Source organism: Serinus canaria, chromosome 26 (assembly GCF_022539315.1).
Source record: "Serinus canaria isolate serCan28SL12 chromosome 26, serCan2020, whole genome shotgun sequence".
In the NCBI taxonomy this organism is placed as follows: Eukaryota; Metazoa; Chordata; class Aves; order Passeriformes; family Fringillidae; genus Serinus; species Serinus canaria.
Window position 1 is genome coordinate 1,656,969 of NC_066339.1, and position 16,932 is coordinate 1,673,900.

General features: G+C 53.5%; 1 protein-coding gene across 2 annotated transcripts in view; it reads right to left on the minus strand.

Annotated features, from left to right (window-relative positions):
• Positions 1-143: 143 nt before the first annotated feature.
• CACNA1S (calcium voltage-gated channel subunit alpha1 S) overlaps positions 144-16,932 on the minus strand; it is a 63,463-nt gene continuing 46,674 nt past the window's right edge. For both annotated transcript variants that reach the window (XM_030232347.2, XM_030232345.2), the window contains 15 exons: positions 16,544-16,672; positions 15,471-15,536; positions 14,873-14,964; positions 13,887-14,046; positions 13,124-13,251; positions 12,063-12,159; positions 9,076-9,178; positions 6,675-6,776; positions 6,433-6,557; positions 4,656-4,784; positions 2,995-3,194; positions 2,480-2,544; positions 1,499-1,593; positions 822-938; positions 144-582 (listed from right to left, as the gene is read on the minus strand). In XM_030232347.2, coding sequence (XP_030088207.2) covers positions 322-582; positions 822-938; positions 1,499-1,593; positions 2,480-2,544; positions 2,995-3,194; positions 4,656-4,784; positions 6,433-6,557; positions 6,675-6,776; positions 9,076-9,178; positions 12,063-12,159; positions 13,124-13,251; positions 13,887-14,046; positions 14,873-14,964; positions 15,471-15,536; positions 16,544-16,672 — 1,869 coding nt within the window. In that variant the 3' untranslated portion in view covers positions 144-321. The remainder of the gene's footprint in view (positions 583-821; positions 939-1,498; positions 1,594-2,479; positions 2,545-2,994; positions 3,195-4,655; positions 4,785-6,432; positions 6,558-6,674; positions 6,777-9,075; positions 9,179-12,062; positions 12,160-13,123; positions 13,252-13,886; positions 14,047-14,872; positions 14,965-15,470; positions 15,537-16,543; positions 16,673-16,932) is intronic.

A 16,932-nucleotide genomic window follows, 5' to 3' on the forward strand; every position in this document is an offset into this window, starting at 1 on the left:
AGATCCCCAGAGCTTGGCAACCTCAAATGACTGGACTGGAGGCTCCCACGTGAGTCACTGCCAGCTCTGGTTTTACCTGGTGTTGCATTTGCAGCCCTTTCCACTGGCTGTGCAGGCAGGAAGGACAGGAGGGGCACCCAGAATCACACAGCAGGAACACTTTAATGACCTGTCCAGCCCTTAAAAGACCCTGCTGGAACAGCACTGTCCTGTTCTGCTCCAGCATCCCAGAGACCTGTTCAGGACCCCAGGCAGAAGCAGGAACAGGGTGGCTCTGCTCCTGCACCCCTGAGACAGAGCCCTGGGCACTGCAGTGACAGCTCAGAGGCGAGTGGCAGTGATGGTCTCTTGGGAGGGAGCTGCACCGAGCCCTGGGGATCTGCCCGGTGCCACAGCTGAGGTGTCCAGAGGGGCAGAGCCAGTTTTTGTGCCCTGCCATGTTTCTCTTCCCTTTAGCAGCTCCACGGCTGCTTTCTCCACTTCATCCACCTCCAGCTGGCTGCTGGCTGCCATCTCATCCCTGGTCACTGCTAGGAAGGACGAGTCCTGGGCCAGAGCCCTGAGGCCTCCGGAGATCAGAGCCTGGCAGAGGATGAGAGCACAGCCTGGGTGCTCAGCCTGGGCACTGCCCTGGCTGCAGGCACCCACCCTCCCTCCCTCTTCTCCTCCCTTCTGCCCTCTGTGCTGGCACACACCTGCTGCTCATCCTTGTGGCTGAGCTGTGCCCCCCAGTCTCCCATCATGGCACAAGCATGGTATCTATCCCTGGAATTCCCTGCCATCCCTGCTGTTCCCTCTGCCAAGCTGTGCCCTTGCCTTACCTCCTGAATGAGGAAGGTGATGGCTGGGGTGGAGGATGTTCCTGGCTCACCAGTTTCTCTCTGCTGGAACCTGGTGCTGGATGCTGTTCCTGTCACAGTGCCATCCTCTGTGGGCAGCTGGGTGAGAGTAGCACAGAGCTGCAATGTGTGCTGGGACACTGCCCAGGGAAGATCTCTCCCACCTTAGTGTGGGGGCTACAGCTTCTGTCCCTTGTCTTGCCCAGTGCCTGGACAGGCAATGCCATCCTGCTGGAGCTCCTGGGTCCAGGGCACCCCCAAAATGGGAGCAGCAGGGCCACATGAACACAGAGCAGGGAACCAGCCCTGGCATGTGCCAGGTCTGAGGCACTGTGGCCAGATCTGATGCACCCCTTCTACCTGCTCTGCCTCTGGAGGCAGATGGACAGCCAGAGGAATGTGCTTCCAGCTGTTCCAGCTGTTTGAGGAGCTCCCCATGGAGCTGTTACAGCAGCAGGGTGGGAGCCCAGCTGCATCTCCAGGCTGATCCAAGAGAAAAGCTCCAGCAAGGCTGGATTCACACAATGAGCCTGGAGAGGGGCTCCTTCCCAGCACAGCTGTGCCAGGATGGCAGGGAGGAGTCCCAGGATGGGAGGGAGGGAGGGTCACCTGTGTCCCACACATTCCACATCCCCTCTGACAGGCACTGCCCCTTTTACCTGCTGGGGCAGGAGTGGCCCTGGTGATGAGAGACCCCCAGAGGTGCCCCCTCTCCTCCTGCTCAGCCTCTCCATGGGGATGGGGCGGTTGTGCTCTGTGGGAGGGAAGGGTGGGGACATCACAGAATTCACAGAATCACCAGCTTGGAAGAGACCTCCAAGATCATCCAGTCCAACCCAGCCCCAACACCTCAGCTAAACCCTGGCACCCAGTGCCACATCCAGGCTTTGTTAAACACTACCAGGGATGGTGACTCCACCACCTCCCCAGGCAGCCATTCCAGAACTTTATGACTCTTTCTGTGGGAAACCTTTTCCTAATATCCAACCTAAATTTCCCTTGGTGCAGCCTGAGGCTATGACCTCTGGTTCTATCAGTGCTGCCTGGAGAAAGAGCCCAGCCCCAGATGAGCACAGCCACCTTCCAGGAGCTGTGCAGAGTGATGAGGGCAGCCCTAAGTCTCCTTTTCTCCAGGCTGAGCACCTCCAGCTCCCTCAGTGGTTCCTCACAGGGTTTGTGTTCTCAGCCCCTCTCCAGCCTCATTGCCCTCTGCCCTCCTCTGGCATCTCAACATCCATCAGATGGGTACAGGAACAAGGACACCACTGCCAGACAGAGATGGGACCACGCTCACTAGACTGGGGGAAACAAAGGGTTTAGGAGTTCAGCAGCACCCAAAGTCCCTGTTTAAGGAAATAAACATGGTCTGGCCACTTTTTCTTTTACTGGCCACTGGGATGGCCAGTGCTCCTCAAGCTAAGGTACTGTCTCCATGTTTCATCACCTCAAAGGTTGGAAGGAGGGAGAAGGGTGTCCTGGAGCTCTCCAGAGAGACCCTGCTGTGCTCAGTGCTCTCAGCAAACCTCCAACTTACTGGGGCCTGCACCTGCTCCTTCCACCCAGCACCATCAGCCCCTTCCCCTGCCCTGGCCCCTGGGCTGGTCCCACTGCCCCAGAAGAAGAACAAAGCCCAGACTCACCCCATGCCGGGCGCCTGCCTGCTGCTGGCACCGTCCTCCTCAGCACCTCATCCTCATAGTGCACCCTGGCAAGGGCAGGCAGTGGGTCAGCCTGGCTGGGCACACACACTGAGCCAGCTCCACCTGGGGGTGCAGCCCTCCCCCTTCCCCAGCCTGGGGGGACAAACATCTAGGGACAGCTGGGGTGGATGAACAGGGTGGAGACCCCAAGAAGCAGGACTAAGTCCATCTCTTACATTGGTCATTTTTGTCCCTTCTACCTGTGCCCAGGCACATGCTGGTGGCCCCAGCCTGAGCCTTGGCCCTCAGAGATTGGCAGGTGAGGGGCAGAGGAGATTCCTGCAGCCCCTGGAGCCCTGCTGCCACCTCCATGCTCATGGCACTGAGATGAGGGATGGTGGGATGGGAGCCCTGGCCAGGCCAGGATGCAGCCAGCTGCCAGCACAGCCCCAGGGCAGGAGGTGGCAGGGCCAGCACTGCCCTCCTCACCTGCACACTGAGGCTGAGCCCCTTACCCCTGCAGCCAGCTGCTGCTGTTGGCGTTGTTGATGTTGGTGTTGCCCTCCTGGGGGAAGTCATCGAGGAACACAGGAGAGTCGAGGTCCTCACTGCCCACCTCGGTGAACTGCAGGGGCCTCTGGCTGGCCACCTGGGGCTGCAGGGGGCTGCTGGGCTCCATGAAGCTGTCCACCTGGCCAAACAAGCCACCTGTTCTCTGCAACCAACAGGAAGGGCATCAGGGGAAGCCTGGAGCTCCAGGCTGCTCTGGGGCCATTCCCACCTTGAAACAGTGATTGCTCTGCTCAGGCCTTGCAGAACAGAGTCCCCAAAGCTTACTGCTCAGGTGGGGAAACTGAGGCACTGAGGGTTGATGGCCATGCAGCAGTGTCTCAGGTTGGAAATGGGGGTGCGCACTCTATCCCCATCTGTCAGAGCTGGGCAGTTCTCTGCTGTTCATGGGACAGTTTTCTTTATCTCTCCCACAGCCCACCCTCCCTCCAGGAGATCTCTGCTGTCCATGGCCACTGAGTGTCCCTGCAGGGCTGATCAAATTCCACCATCCCATGGGGAGATGCTGTGCCCAGGGGAGGAGCCAAGCATTCCTACCTGGATCCAATCTGCCCTGGAACAGCCCAGCAGCCTTTGCCCACTGCATTCCCAGAGGAGCAGCTTTCTGCTGCCCTGCATTCCCAGAGGGAGAGCAGGCCCATCTCCAGCAGCCCTGGAGCTGCAGAGGAAAACTCCCCCCTTGTGCAGGATCCCTGCTCCAGCAGAACCACAGCTGGCACTGCAGGAGGGCTGAGCCCCCCTGGGATGGGACTGTGCCACCCTGGGATGGGACTGTGCCACCACCCTGAGCCCCCCTGGGATGGGACTGTGCCACCCTGGGATGGGACTGTGCCACCACCCTGAGCCCCCCTGGGATGGGACTGTGCCACCCTGGGATGGGACTGTGCCACCACCCTGACACACAGTGGGGCAGAGCCTGTTCTGACTCTGGCAGTGTTGTTTTTGTTTTATTGCATTTGTATTTTTAATTTTCCTAGAAAAAAAACTAGTATTCCTGCTCCCATATCTTTGCCTGAGAGCCCCTTGATTTCAAAATTATAACAATGTGGAGGGAGGGGGTTTACATTTTCCATTTCAGGGGAGGCTCCTGCCCTCCTTAGCAGGCACCTGGCTGATCAAACCAAGACAAGCAGCACTGGGATAAGCCAGCCCGTGACAAATCCTGTCACTTCTGCGGGACAGCTTGAGGTGGTGGCACCTGGGGACACAGAAGGAAATCTGCAACCCCACAGCTGCCCAGGCTGTCTCTGAGGCTCCCAGGGATGGATGTGAACCAGTTCCTGTGACACCAGAGCTGTCCCCACCTGAGCCTGGCAGAAGGTGTGAGTGGGAACCTCCAAACCAGCAGGTACCTATCCAGCACAGCCCTGCCAGGCACATGGGCTGGCTCCTTCCACAGAGGGGAAACTGAGGCAGAGAGCAGCTTGCCCAAGATGACAGCAGCAGGATGTCCTGATGCTCACAGAAAGGACAGAAGTGCTGCTCATCCCTGTGGCCCACACCCTGCAGACTGTCCCTCAGAGCTAGCAGCCTGCTGACCCACCAGCACTCTGAAATCAGGGCTGGTGGGACACCAAACTGTGCAGTGCCCTGAGGCTGAACTCACCCTGTAAATCCCCTCCTCCAGGGCAGCCTCCACCATGGCTCTTTCCAGCTCCTCCTCTGCAGTCAAGTCCCCAGAAATGGCCCGATGGATTTCAGGAGCAGCTTCTTCCTCAATGCTCCTCAGCCCAGCCTGGAGGGGACAGGAAGGCAGGGCTGGGTGAGCCCATCACCCTCACCTTGCTCTTTGGAGAGGGAAGCACTGGCACCCTCCCCCTGCCAGGTGTCCTGCCATGGGTCACAGCCTACAGCTGGCTGTGCTTGGTGGCACTGCTCCCACAGCTGTCCCACAGTCTCTGGGCTCATGCTGTCCCCAAAAGGGAATACCCCGATGGAGGTGACAGCCAAGGGCAGTCTCTGTCCCTGATCTGGGCTCTTTCCTTGTTTTGCTCCTTTGGGTCCTGGTCTTTTATCTCCACAGGTGATTTCCTCCCTACAAAGTCAGGAGTGCCTAGGGACATCCCAGCCTTCTGGCCAGGCACAGAAACCCTCAGCCAGCACCCCCTGGGCCTGCTGTGCAGGCTTCTCTGACTGCAGGGGTCCCCCTCAAAGCCAGCCACGTGTACCCCCTCCCCCTGGTGCTCTGTAAGGCTGAGAGAACACCAGAGCCATGGAGCTGTCAGACCCTGCTGAGGGGAGAGCAGGGACAAGGCCCTGGGATTGGAGCAGACCAGGTGGGTAAGGGCTGGGATGAGCAGCATTTGGCACAGCCAGGGGTCTGGGGTGGAACTTTCCAGGTGTTAAAACTCCTTGGTGAGGCACCAGATCCTGCCAGGCCATCTCTACACGGGAGTGAGTGGAGCAGAGAGTCAAAGCCCTCCTCTGCTTTGAGTCACCTGCAGCCTGCACACCAAGGTCACACTGGGGTCCCCTCAGGGCTGGGGACGCAAGGCCAGGTCAGTGCTGGCTCACCTGGGGCACCTCACTTCCAGAGGCATGAGACACAGGCTCCCCGTAGCTCTCTGAGTCTCTCAGGCTGGGGGATTCCCTTCCCTTCCCTTCCCTTCCCTTCCCTTCCCTTCCCTTCCCTTCCCTTCCCTTCCCTTCCCTTCCCTTCCCTTCCCTTCCCTTCCCTTCCCTTCCCTTCCCTTCCCTTCCCTTCCCTTCCCGTCCCTGCCCTGCCCTTCCCGTCCCTCCCTGCCCTCCCGGCCCAAACCTCCCTCCCTCCCTCCCAAACCTCCCTCCCGGCCCTTCCCAAACCTTCCCTCCCAAACGCCCTTCCCAAACCTCCCTCCCAAACCTTCCCAAACCTCCCGCCCAAACCTTCCCAAACCTCCCTGCCCAAACCTCCCAAACCTCCCTGCCCAACCTTCCCAAACCTTCCCAAACCTCCCAAACCGTCCCAAACCGTCCCAAACCTCCCTTCCCAAACCTCCCTCCCAAACCGTCCCAAACCTTCCAAACCTCCCAAACCTTCCCAACCTCCAAACCTTCCCAAACCTTCCCAAACCTTCCCTCCCAAACCTTCCCTCCCAAACCTTCCCGTCCCAAACCTCCCAAACCTTCCCTTCCCAACCTTCCCTCCCAAACCTTCCAAACCTTCCCTTCCCAAACCTTCCCTTCCCAAACCTTCCCTTCCCAAACCTTCCCTTCCCAAACCTTCCCTTCCCAAACCTTCCCTTCCCAAACCTTCCCTTCCCAAACCTTCCCTTCCCAAACCTTCCCTTCCCAAACCTTCCCTTCCCAAACCTTCCCTTCCCAAACCTTCCCTTCCAAACCCTTCCCAAACCCTTCCCTTCCCTCAGGGAGAATCTCCCCTCCAGCACCACCCACACACCAACCTGGATCTCCACAGGGTTCTTCTTGGGCCTGTACCCATAATACTCCTCCTGGCGCTTCATGAACTTCCTGAAATGCTCTTGGATCAGGAAAGTGGCATAGAATTTGCCCACTGTCACCTCATCATCTGGAGGGAGGAAACCAACCTGATGGTTCTGCCTGTCCCAGGATCCCCATGGCAGGAGCAGTGGGACCCTGAGCAGGAGCTGCTGTGTCCCTCTGGGAGGGACACCTGGGGACAAACCTCCAATGGGTGGGATAACCTGGTCCAAAAGCTTCATACTCGTTCGCTTCCAGATTTTTTTGATAATAGCTCTGAGCTCCTCATTGGCCTGTTCAAAATTACCTGTGAGGAAATGTTATAATAGCCTCCTTGAGCCAGGTCTAATAAGCTCTTGGAGGCCTAAAACACACAAAATAACTCAGCTACCCTTAGAAGCAGAAAAATCAACAAAATACCTTTTGTTGCAGTGTTAAAAACAAAGAAGTTTAATAAAAAGCAAAATAACAAACAAAAAAACTGAGTCAAAAGTGAAACAGTCTAACTCCTAGTAAAACACTTTACAAAAGCAATTAGTTTCTTTATTCACTTCTTTTTCTACTAAATTGCCCAAGCAAGACTTTTTTGGTGCTGTCCAATTAGCTATCCTTAAGGTGAAGTCCCCTAAGTCCTATGAAATGTCTTTTCACTTAATCGAAGGAAAAAACTTCTAAACTTCTTTCCTTTTAAAAGAGCAAAGAATAATTTTGTCACTCCATCAACAAAGAGCACATGGAAAACCAGCAGGACAGAGCAGTTCACTCCCAGGGGTGTGAACAGGAGTGAAGACAAAGCCTGAGAACCCTGGGTGTGACAGCTCCTCTCTGTCTCCCCACCCAACAAAGGCGAGCTTGGTAAGAGACCGGCTTTGATTTCAGCCAGAGCACTTCACAGGTTTTGACCTCCCCTTTGGTGCTCCCATAGGGTTCACCATTCCTGAAATCCCAGTTTACCTCCAAGATCTCCTGTGCTCCTCCCAGGCTGCCAAGCTCCCACCCCAGGCAGAGGGAAGCACCATGGCTCACCAAGAACTGATCCCAGGAGCCACCACTGCCTGGCCTTGGCTTCTGTCCAGCCCAGCCCTGCCCAGAGATGCTCACAGCACAGGCACACAAACAAGGGTTGCAGTAAGGTAAAAATCATAAAGAAAAGCTTCATAAAATCAAGCCTGCTCTCCTAAAATCAGCAGCTGGCCCTTTGTCAGGCTAGCCCTTTGCAAGTTCCCATGGGAGAGCAATCCTGGTGTGAGCAGTTCATAATCTATTCCTGGGAAAAAAACAGCTTGCACCTGTATAAAGTGTTTTTATACTGTTAGATAGAAAAATGAGAACTATCTCTCACAAACCACTTTTCCTGCATGTACACACTGGGGGCTTGAGTGACAGTCAATACAGGATAACAACTTCTTACTGACCAATAAAGAATTGGCAAGAAAGCTCCTGACCAATTGGAGTCCCACACGAGGTCTGTAAAACTGTATAAAAACCGGTGATGTGGATAAAGAATGGGCTTCTTCCACCATGGAGAAAATGGAGTCTCACCTGATTTATTCCCACAATAAGCTGCTGGGACACCTTCCCACAGCAAAGCTCAGCAAACTCTGCTGCTGCTGGCAAGGAAGGGGTGAAGGAAAGCAGCTCTTCCCCAGCACAGGTAAATTCAGGGGCCTGGGAGTCCCTGCAATGAGGGCTCTGGGTAGAGCCAGCCCATCCCTGCCACACTTTGAAGCAGGAGGGGAGCACAGGTAAGTCCTGATCTTCTGGAACCACCTCAGCTCTGTGGTTCAGCACCTCTCCTGAGCTACATCCAAAGGATGGGAGCTGGAGCAGCCCCACTCCTGAGCTGCTCAGGGTGGCACTGGTGGCACTGGTTTGCTCCTCAGGGCTGCCACACGTGGCCATCAGCTGATAACATCCTCCAGCTTGGGCTAAGCAGGGCCATGCAGGCACCAGGGGCTCTGGCTGCCCTGGGATGGGCAATAACAGCAGGGCTGGGGTTTGTCCACAGGGTCTGACCCCACAGACAAGTGCCTGAGTTCCCTGGCCACTGGGGGAATGGTAACCCACACCCAGTTATGGACAGTGGGCTTTTCTAAGTGAAGGAACTGCACCATACCTGTTCCTATACAATCGAGGACACTTGTAATATTATGGTATTGATAATTGTAAAAACAAGCTGTGGACAGATGCAGTAACCACAACTTGTCCTCCCATCTGTTTTAAACCAGAGGTTTTTTCCTAAATTTCAACATCTTCATTGCCAATACTCAGCTGCTGGAAGAATGAAGCACTCTTTTTAGCTCTCTTTTAGCTTAACATCATTAGATTTCCATTAAAAGGTGCCATGGGGCTGGTTTTCATGCACAGTGGAAAATTTTCATCATGTTCCATCACTGTGTTCTTTCCAAACCTAATGTGCACTTTCTCCTGCTTGAGGCAACACCGGAATGTTGACACTGCATGTCTTCTATTTGAATTTAATGAATGGTTGTTATTCAATTGGTCCCAGACAACAACAAAACTCAGTCTATGTGAAAGTCAAACAAGGGAAATTCACAAGGAAGGTTCCCTGTCGGGCTGCAGAGGCAGCCAGGATCACTGCTTACCTTCTGTCTTGATCTTGAGGGCAGTCCTCACCAGAGCAAAGAGGGTGGCGTTGAAGGTGACGGTGCCGTCGCTGTTCAGGGGCATGTTCATGCACACCAGGCGCTGCACAGCAAACCAACCCTGTGAGCAGGGCCAGAGCAGCCTGGCAGCCCCCAGGCTCCCTGCCTGGCCTGCCCAGGGGCTGTGGCATTCACATTCTCTGAGCAGACAGAGACATGATTCTCCCTCCCAGGATTTTTCCTGGGGAAGGCACTGAGAAGCTCAGAGAAGAAGAGAAAACAATTCTTATTTCTATTAGCTGCTCCTGTTGTTTGGCAGATGTGGAATGTGTTATGGAGATTGTTTAGTGAAAGTGATTTGGTTATTGGACACTGTGAGGGTACCAGCTGTGGGTTCCTCTGGGGCTGAACTGAAGGCACTTGAGATGATTGGTCATGTTCAGACTCAGGTGTTTATTATTTATCGGTAAAACAGCCTCACTACTGTGAGTTCAGCACCTTTTCATTAGAAGGCACAAAATGGCCAACAATCTCTTGTTCCAAGGTCTTTTAAAACTAAACTATCCAATTAAGAACTGACACCTGGATTATTTTCCCTTTTAACCCAATAACTGATCCCACAGAGCCCCCAGTGGGGACTTTTCTGCCCAATTACAAAATGCCACCCAAACCCAGGGAGAAGAAGGAAGAAGAAGCATGAAGAAGAAGCCAGGATGACACCCTGTGCCCTCCATCCACAACACGCTAAAAATCCCCAAACCCTCCATTTCTCACCCAGTGACACACCTACACTGCTCTCTAGAATCTGTTTCACACTTTTGTGGATTCCAGTTTATCTTGAAGTTTAGGAAACTTTCTCCATGAATGAGGGTCAAAGTCAGAGCTCCCCTGGGGGTCAGGGCACCCCAGAGCAGACAGAGAAATGTTCCCTGTGCTCTGGGTTTCCACAGGACACCTATTGCTGAAGGTTGTTTTGTTTCCTTGGCCAATTGGGTCTAAGCTGTGTCCTGACTGTCTCAGACAGTCACAGGTTTCTCTTTAGTATTCTTTAGTATAGTATCTCTTTAGTATAGTCATAGTATAAGTGTAATATAGAATAGCTTAATAAAGCAATTGTGCAGCCTTCTGATTCATGGAGTCAGAGCACATTATTCCCTGGCTGGGGAATCACCTGTTTCTACTATAAAGGTCTGCTCAGGACATGGAGCCCTCCCATCCCCACCTGCCCTGCCCAGCAGTGGCACTGGTGGCACTGGTAACACCCCCCAGGCTTGGGCTGAGCAGGGCCATGCAGGCACCCAGGGGCTCTGCCCCCCCGGGATGGGTAATAACAGAAGGGCTGAGGGTTTGTCCACAGGGATGGGGCTGGTCCCACAGAGAAGTGCCTGAGTTCCCTGGCCCATCACCCCTGGCACCACAACTGCCAGAGGCAGTGACATCCCTGGTCCCAGGCAGCTGAACCAGAGCAAGAGATGGCTAGAGCTGGGGGAAATAACCTGCAGGGGCATGGGTGCCATGAGAGAAAATAATGGATCAGTTTAAGTTAGAAAAGATCTGTGAGATCATCAGGTCTAACCATTCCCCCAGCACTGCTAAGGCCATCAGAAAAACCATGGACACAAGCACCACATCCACACAGCTTTTAAATCCCTCCAGGGTGGAAGCTCACCACTGCCCTAGACAACCAGGGCTTAGCCAATCTTTTGTTGAAAATTTTCCCCAATATCCATCCTAAACTTCTCATGGTTCAGACTTGGATGGTTCAGTTGATACCTCTCAGGTATCAACTTCAGCCTGCTTCCTCTTGGACTGTCACTTGTTACTTGGAGAAGAGACCCACTCCCACTTGGCTTCAGCCTCCTGTCAGGGAGTTGTAGAGAGCAAGAAAGTCCCCTGGGCCTCCTCTTCTCCAGGCTGAACCCCCCCCCTCAGTCGCTTTCAGAGAGATGGGAGTCATTTTGCATTGCACTCCCTACTCCAAAACATGTTCCAGCTGCTGTGAGGAATCTGGGGATCAAATCTGATGTGTTTGCCCAAAACCCAAGAGGGATTACACCAGTGCCTGAGCTCCTGCTCATGCATGTTACACATGAGCCTCACACAGATTTGTTCAGAATGAGCTAAGCCAGGAAAAGTGTATTTCTGCTGAGAAAGTTGGGGTTTCCTTCTCCCTAAGCACCATCAGCTCTTGGAAACAAGCTCTACAGCCCAGCTGACACAGCCACACACTCAGGCCCTGCAGTGCCCTCTTGCAGCAGCTGCAGGGTGCCCTGGGGGTCCCCAGCAGTGAAAGCAGAGCCAGCCCATCAGTGCCAGCCCTTTGAAGTAGGAGGTGAGCACAGACAAGTCCTGATCTTCAGGAGCTGACCCACCTCAGCTCTGTCAGTAGCACCTCTCCTTGCCCCCCAGATCACCCCCCTCGTTAAAAAGGAGAGGTCAGAGCAGAGTATGAGCTGGCTGGATGTCACTCAGCCTGCCAGGAGGACACAGTGTCAGCTTGAGGAAGGTGCCCTGATGTGTTACTCTTTGAGCCAGGGCTTGTGAGCTCTCAGAGAAACCCATCACACCTGAGATAGCTCAGCTACCCAGAATGGCATCAAATTAGCAGGTTGGCTTCTGAGGTAGTGTTGGAAACAGAAAAAGGTTTAATAAAAGGCAAAATAATAAAGCCATAATAGAGAAAAACCGAGTCAGAGGCAAGAGGTTCTTGCTCCTGCTAAAACACCCCACAAAAGTGATTATTTCCTCTGTTCTCTCCTTTTTCTATTGAATTACCTAGGCCAGACCTCTTGGCCTCTGTCTAATCCCAGGTCTGAGGTGAAGTCCCAAAGGTCCAATGAGGTGTCTTTGTACTTAATTTGGGAGAGAAACTTCTGGGCTTTTTGCCTTTTTAAGCAGACAAAGAATAATTTGGTCACTCCATCCACAGGGGACACATTCCTACACGTCCCTGTGCTCACACACCTCGGCACCACCTTGGCTCTTACCTTACAGGCCACACGGTGTGGGCAGAACTTCCCAAATCCCAGGGGAGGGTTGATACGCCTCAGCAGAGTCACCACATCCAAGTGTTTGATCCTCCCCCTGCAGAGGAAACAGCAGCTCAGCAGAGAGGCAGCAGACCTGCCTGACAGCACCTGGGGGAGCTGCTCTGGGGGCTGATCCCTGGGCAAATCCCCACCCTTCCCTCTGCTCCTCCTGGGGAAAGCAGCTGTTCCCTGTGGCCCTGGGGAGCAGGTGAAGGGTGCAGTGGCATGGGAAGGGTTGGCAGCCTCACCACAGCTGGATGAAGAGGGAACTGAAAGTCTCAAACTGAAAGTCCCAGATCTCCTGATGGCTTTTATCAAACCTGGACCAACTCTGGCAAGTCCACATTGACCTCTGAGATGCTGGAAGCTGGCTGGTAGGCAGTGCCACAGCTCACCCTGCCTGCACGTGTCCCCTCCATGGAACACCCCTGTCACTGCCATATTTTCTGAAAAATTCTCTTTGCCCAAGATTCTTCTCCTGGGAAGCTGAGAAGCCTCAGAGAGAAAGGAAAACAGTAATTATCTCATTTGCTTCTCCTGTGTTTGCTGCTTTGGAATGTGGTTGGAGATTGTTTATCCCACAGGTGAATTGTTTTAACTTAATGACCAATCACAGTCAGGCTGTGTTGGACTCTGAAGAGAGAGTAATGAGTTTTCACTATTATCTTTTAGCCTGCTGTCTGTATCCTCTCTCTATCCTTTAGTATAGTTTTAGTATAGCACAATTATAATATAATAAATATAATATAATAAATATAATTAAATAAATATAATGTATATAATGAATATAATATCATATCATATCACTTAATGCCATATCATATAATGCCATATCATATCATATAATGTCATTTCATGTCATATAATGCCATATCATATAATGTCATGTAATATATATCATAAAATAATAAATTAGCCTTCTAAAAACATGGAGTCAGATTCATCATTTCCTCCCTTCAATGGGGGACCCCAGAAAACACCACCCCCCCCCCCAATGCTGCCCACCCACCCTCACTCACTTGGCCTCGGGGTCGTACTCAGCCCAGATCCTCTTGAACTCGTCCAGGTGATGGGGTCCCAGGATGGACCAGTCCCGTGTCAGGTAGTCAAAGTTGTCCATGATGACAGCCACAAAGAGGTTAATGATCTGAGGGCAGAGGAAAGCATGGGAAGGACCCAGCCAGGGGAGAGGGAGCAGCACTACAAAAACAGGGCAGATGTGTTCTGGGATGTCCTGCAGTCAGAGGATGCCGAGTGAGGCTCTTCCCATGCAGAGAGGAGCCTCCTGCTCAAACGGGTCATGTGAAAGGACAAGGACATCAGCATCTCATCCCTCTCCACCCCTGCTGAGGCCAGCACAAACACATCTGGAAGGCAGCACACAGAGGCTGTGGGAAGACACTAAAAGGGATCCTGGGTCCCTCAGGAGGGCAGTGTCAGTTCACAGCATGGCTGGGTAGGGGGGATGTCCCCAGGGGGAGGTTCAGGGGCTCACCCCATCAGACACACAGCTACCAACCCACAGCTGCCCAGGCAGGACACGGGTGCCAGTAGGAGCCAGCACACGGTGGGAAATGGGTTTGTAGAGAAATTTCAAAGCTTGACAGAAGGCTCACATAGTGTCCATCTGTATGTAAACCTTGAGATAAGAAATGCTGACTGAGAAATGCCTTGGAATAGGACAGACATTGCTGAGAGGGAAACGGAACTAGAAACAAGTTTCAAAGGACGGCCTTACAAAAAAGACCAAATACTTTGGAGGAAGATGTGAAAGATGCATACCAGGAAGGCACAGAGCATGTAGAAGCTGATGAAGTAGAAGTAGGCAAAGCCAGTGCCACAGGTGTACTCCTCTCCCTCGGCATAGTCGGACTCGGGGTCGCAGCGCCGGCCGTAGCTGCAGTCCAGCAGGATCTCCTGCCACGCCTCGCCCGTGGCACACCTGGGAACAGGGGACACCTGCTGGTCCCTGGGCATGCAGGGAGGGCTCAGGCCAGCCCAGCACACAGGGGAATGGGAAACTTGAGCTTTTGTAAGGAAATCCAAACCCTCCGCTGACATAATATACTGGAATTTTCAAAAATCAACGAAATAAGTTTCCCACCTTACCACAACCCTAGGTAGAGAGCAGAACTAATAACTGCCAGCTGCTTTTGGTGAAACAATACCTCAGAATGCCACTTAAAGAGCAGCTTTGATTTGTAACATTGCCCATAAAATGTTCATGTTATCAGAAGCACGTGGGCAGCCCCGTGGAGCAAACCAATGGCAGATCCACTCCAGGAAGAATGGAGGAAGACCTGCAATCTGTAAGGGCATGAGGAATCAGTGCAACACAAGAACAGCTAGTGCTGGGTGAAGGCCACCCAGGTTTACATTAGTAATTGGTGTTTTGACTGAATCACTGGCAAAAAGCTGTTTGTGAACAAAACAAGGAGCAGTCAGGATTCTGGGCTTGCTGCTATAGGGCCACTGAAAGCTCCAGAAAGTGTCTGGAGTCAAGGAAAGCCTCAGGTAGAGCTCCTGCTTCCCATGAGTTTCCTCACAATTCACAAATTAAAATCCAGTCTGGGAAGGAAATACTCAGAATAGCAAACCCAAAATGCCCCTCTCTCCAGCAGCCCAGCCACACCAAGAAAACCCACAGCCTCTCCTGAAACCCTCCCACTGCTGCAGGAGATCCTCCTGTGGGACAAAAAAGAACTCAGCTACTGAAATGCTGGTCCTCCCTCACTCCAAGCTGGGCATTGCCACAGGACAAGACTGACCTGAAGAGCAGCAGCACAGCCTGTGGAAAGGTCTGGAAGTTGTTGTTTCGGTTGATCTGGGTCCCATCCACCATTGCAATCTTGCCAAACATCTGTAAATCACAGTGGCAGGTCTGCAGTGTGCCATCCTTTCCTTGGCACCAACTACCCTCTGGAGCCTGAGCTCCACTTCCTCTGGTTTATTTGGCTTTTGGCTTTGGGCATCCCCAAAAGAGATTGAGATTGGGCTGTGGGTGCTCTGGGGCTTAGAAGCTACTTGGACATTTCTGCCAGTGCTGAAAGCACCCCTGACTACAGCTGCACTTCATCTGGGCCACAGAGACAAGGTCTGAACCAGCACAAGCACTGGTGCCATTTCATTGTGCCATTGCATTGTGCCATTGGCTCCCAAAGTGCTCTGTGCCATGTGCCCCAGCTGCCCTGGCTGAAGCCCAGGGACAGAAGGCTGCTGGGGTGGCAAAAAGCCTTTCAGATCAGGGTAAACAAGTCACATCATGTGAAAGGTCCCAGAAAGAGCCTAACAGAGGAACCCCAGTGCCATCAGGCTCAGCACATCTGATGAAGACCAATTCCCACCCCCCAGCCCCGTGCCCCTCACCTGCATCCCAATCACAGCATAGATGAAGAAAAGCATCACAATCAGCAGGGCCACATATGGCAGAGCCTGTGACAAAAGGACCATGGCTTGTGTGAGACACAGCCCAGGGACAGGGCCTGGGCTCTCCAGGTGCTGTGCCTGTCCCTGTGTGGGGAGGGGACAGCTCACCTGTACCTCTCCCACCCTCCTGCTGGCCCCTTCTCTGTGGTGCTCACACGTGGGAGGCTGATGCCAGCCCCCAGTGGCCCCTGTGGCTGGGACAGGGGCTCAGCACAGCCCAGGGCTGAGGGCAGTGCCCAGCTCAGGCTGTGAGCTGATGCTGCAGTGTGCCCTGAGTACCCACCTGGGGCAGATCCCAGCTAATTGGGACCAGGACAAACAGGCCCAGCAGGTACTGCCAGCACCTGGCCCAGCTCTGACACTCAGAGCTGTCAGCCAGGGAGCCCCACACACCTTCCCACCCATGGGGGCCATGCTCTGCACACCACCAGCCCCCAGCACAGCCTGGAGCACTGGAGCTTTCCCCTCTGCCTGTGTAGGAATGTATCCCTTGCTGACAGAGTGACTAAACTATCCTTTGTCTCCTTAAAAAGCAAAAAACCCAGAAGTTTCTCTCCTCAATTGGGTAAAAGACACCTTATAAGACTTGGAGGACTTCACCTCAAACTTAAGGATGGCCAATTGGACAGGAGCCAAAAAGTCCCACCTAAGCAATTTGCTAGAAAAAGAAGAGAACAAAGAAACAAATCGCTTTTGTGAGGTGTTTTACCAGGACCAAGAGCCTCTTGCACCTGGCTCAGTTTTTCTCTGTCAAGAGTTTTGTTATTTTGCCCTTTATTAAAACTTTTCTGTTTCCAACACTACCACAGAAGCGATCCTGCTGATTTTATGCCTTCTAAGGTAGCTGAGCTATCTTGGGTGTGACACAGATATCCAAAAGCTTGTGAGACCTGGCTGGAGGGGACCCCTACACATCACACCTGGAGAGGACAGGCTGCTCACCCTACCAGCCTGAGGATCAGCCAGCCCTGGGCATGTGTGTGCTTGGGAGGGGAGCAGAGCTCCTGACAGACCTGAAAGGACTTGATGAAGGTCCACAGGAGGGTCCTGACACCTTCCCCCCTGCTCAGCAGCTTCACCAACCGCATCACCCGGAAGAGCCGGAAAAAAGTGATGGAGACGCGGGAGTTGTCATCAGGGTCCTGCAGGCAGAGCACAACAGCTGCAGGACAGACAGTGCTGGGGCCCCCAGGCCTTCAAGGCAAGGATTCCAGGTCCTGGGGGAGGCAGGGTAAAGAGATCCCACCCCCAGGCATCAGCCACACTGCCCTTGCCAGCACACAGGGTCAGACCACAGAGGTGTGCTGGCACTTCTTCTCCTGGCTGCTCTCCCCCACACTCACACTCTGACACTGGGACCATGCAGGAGGGAAGGCAGGCTGCCACACGGACTGGGAGAGCC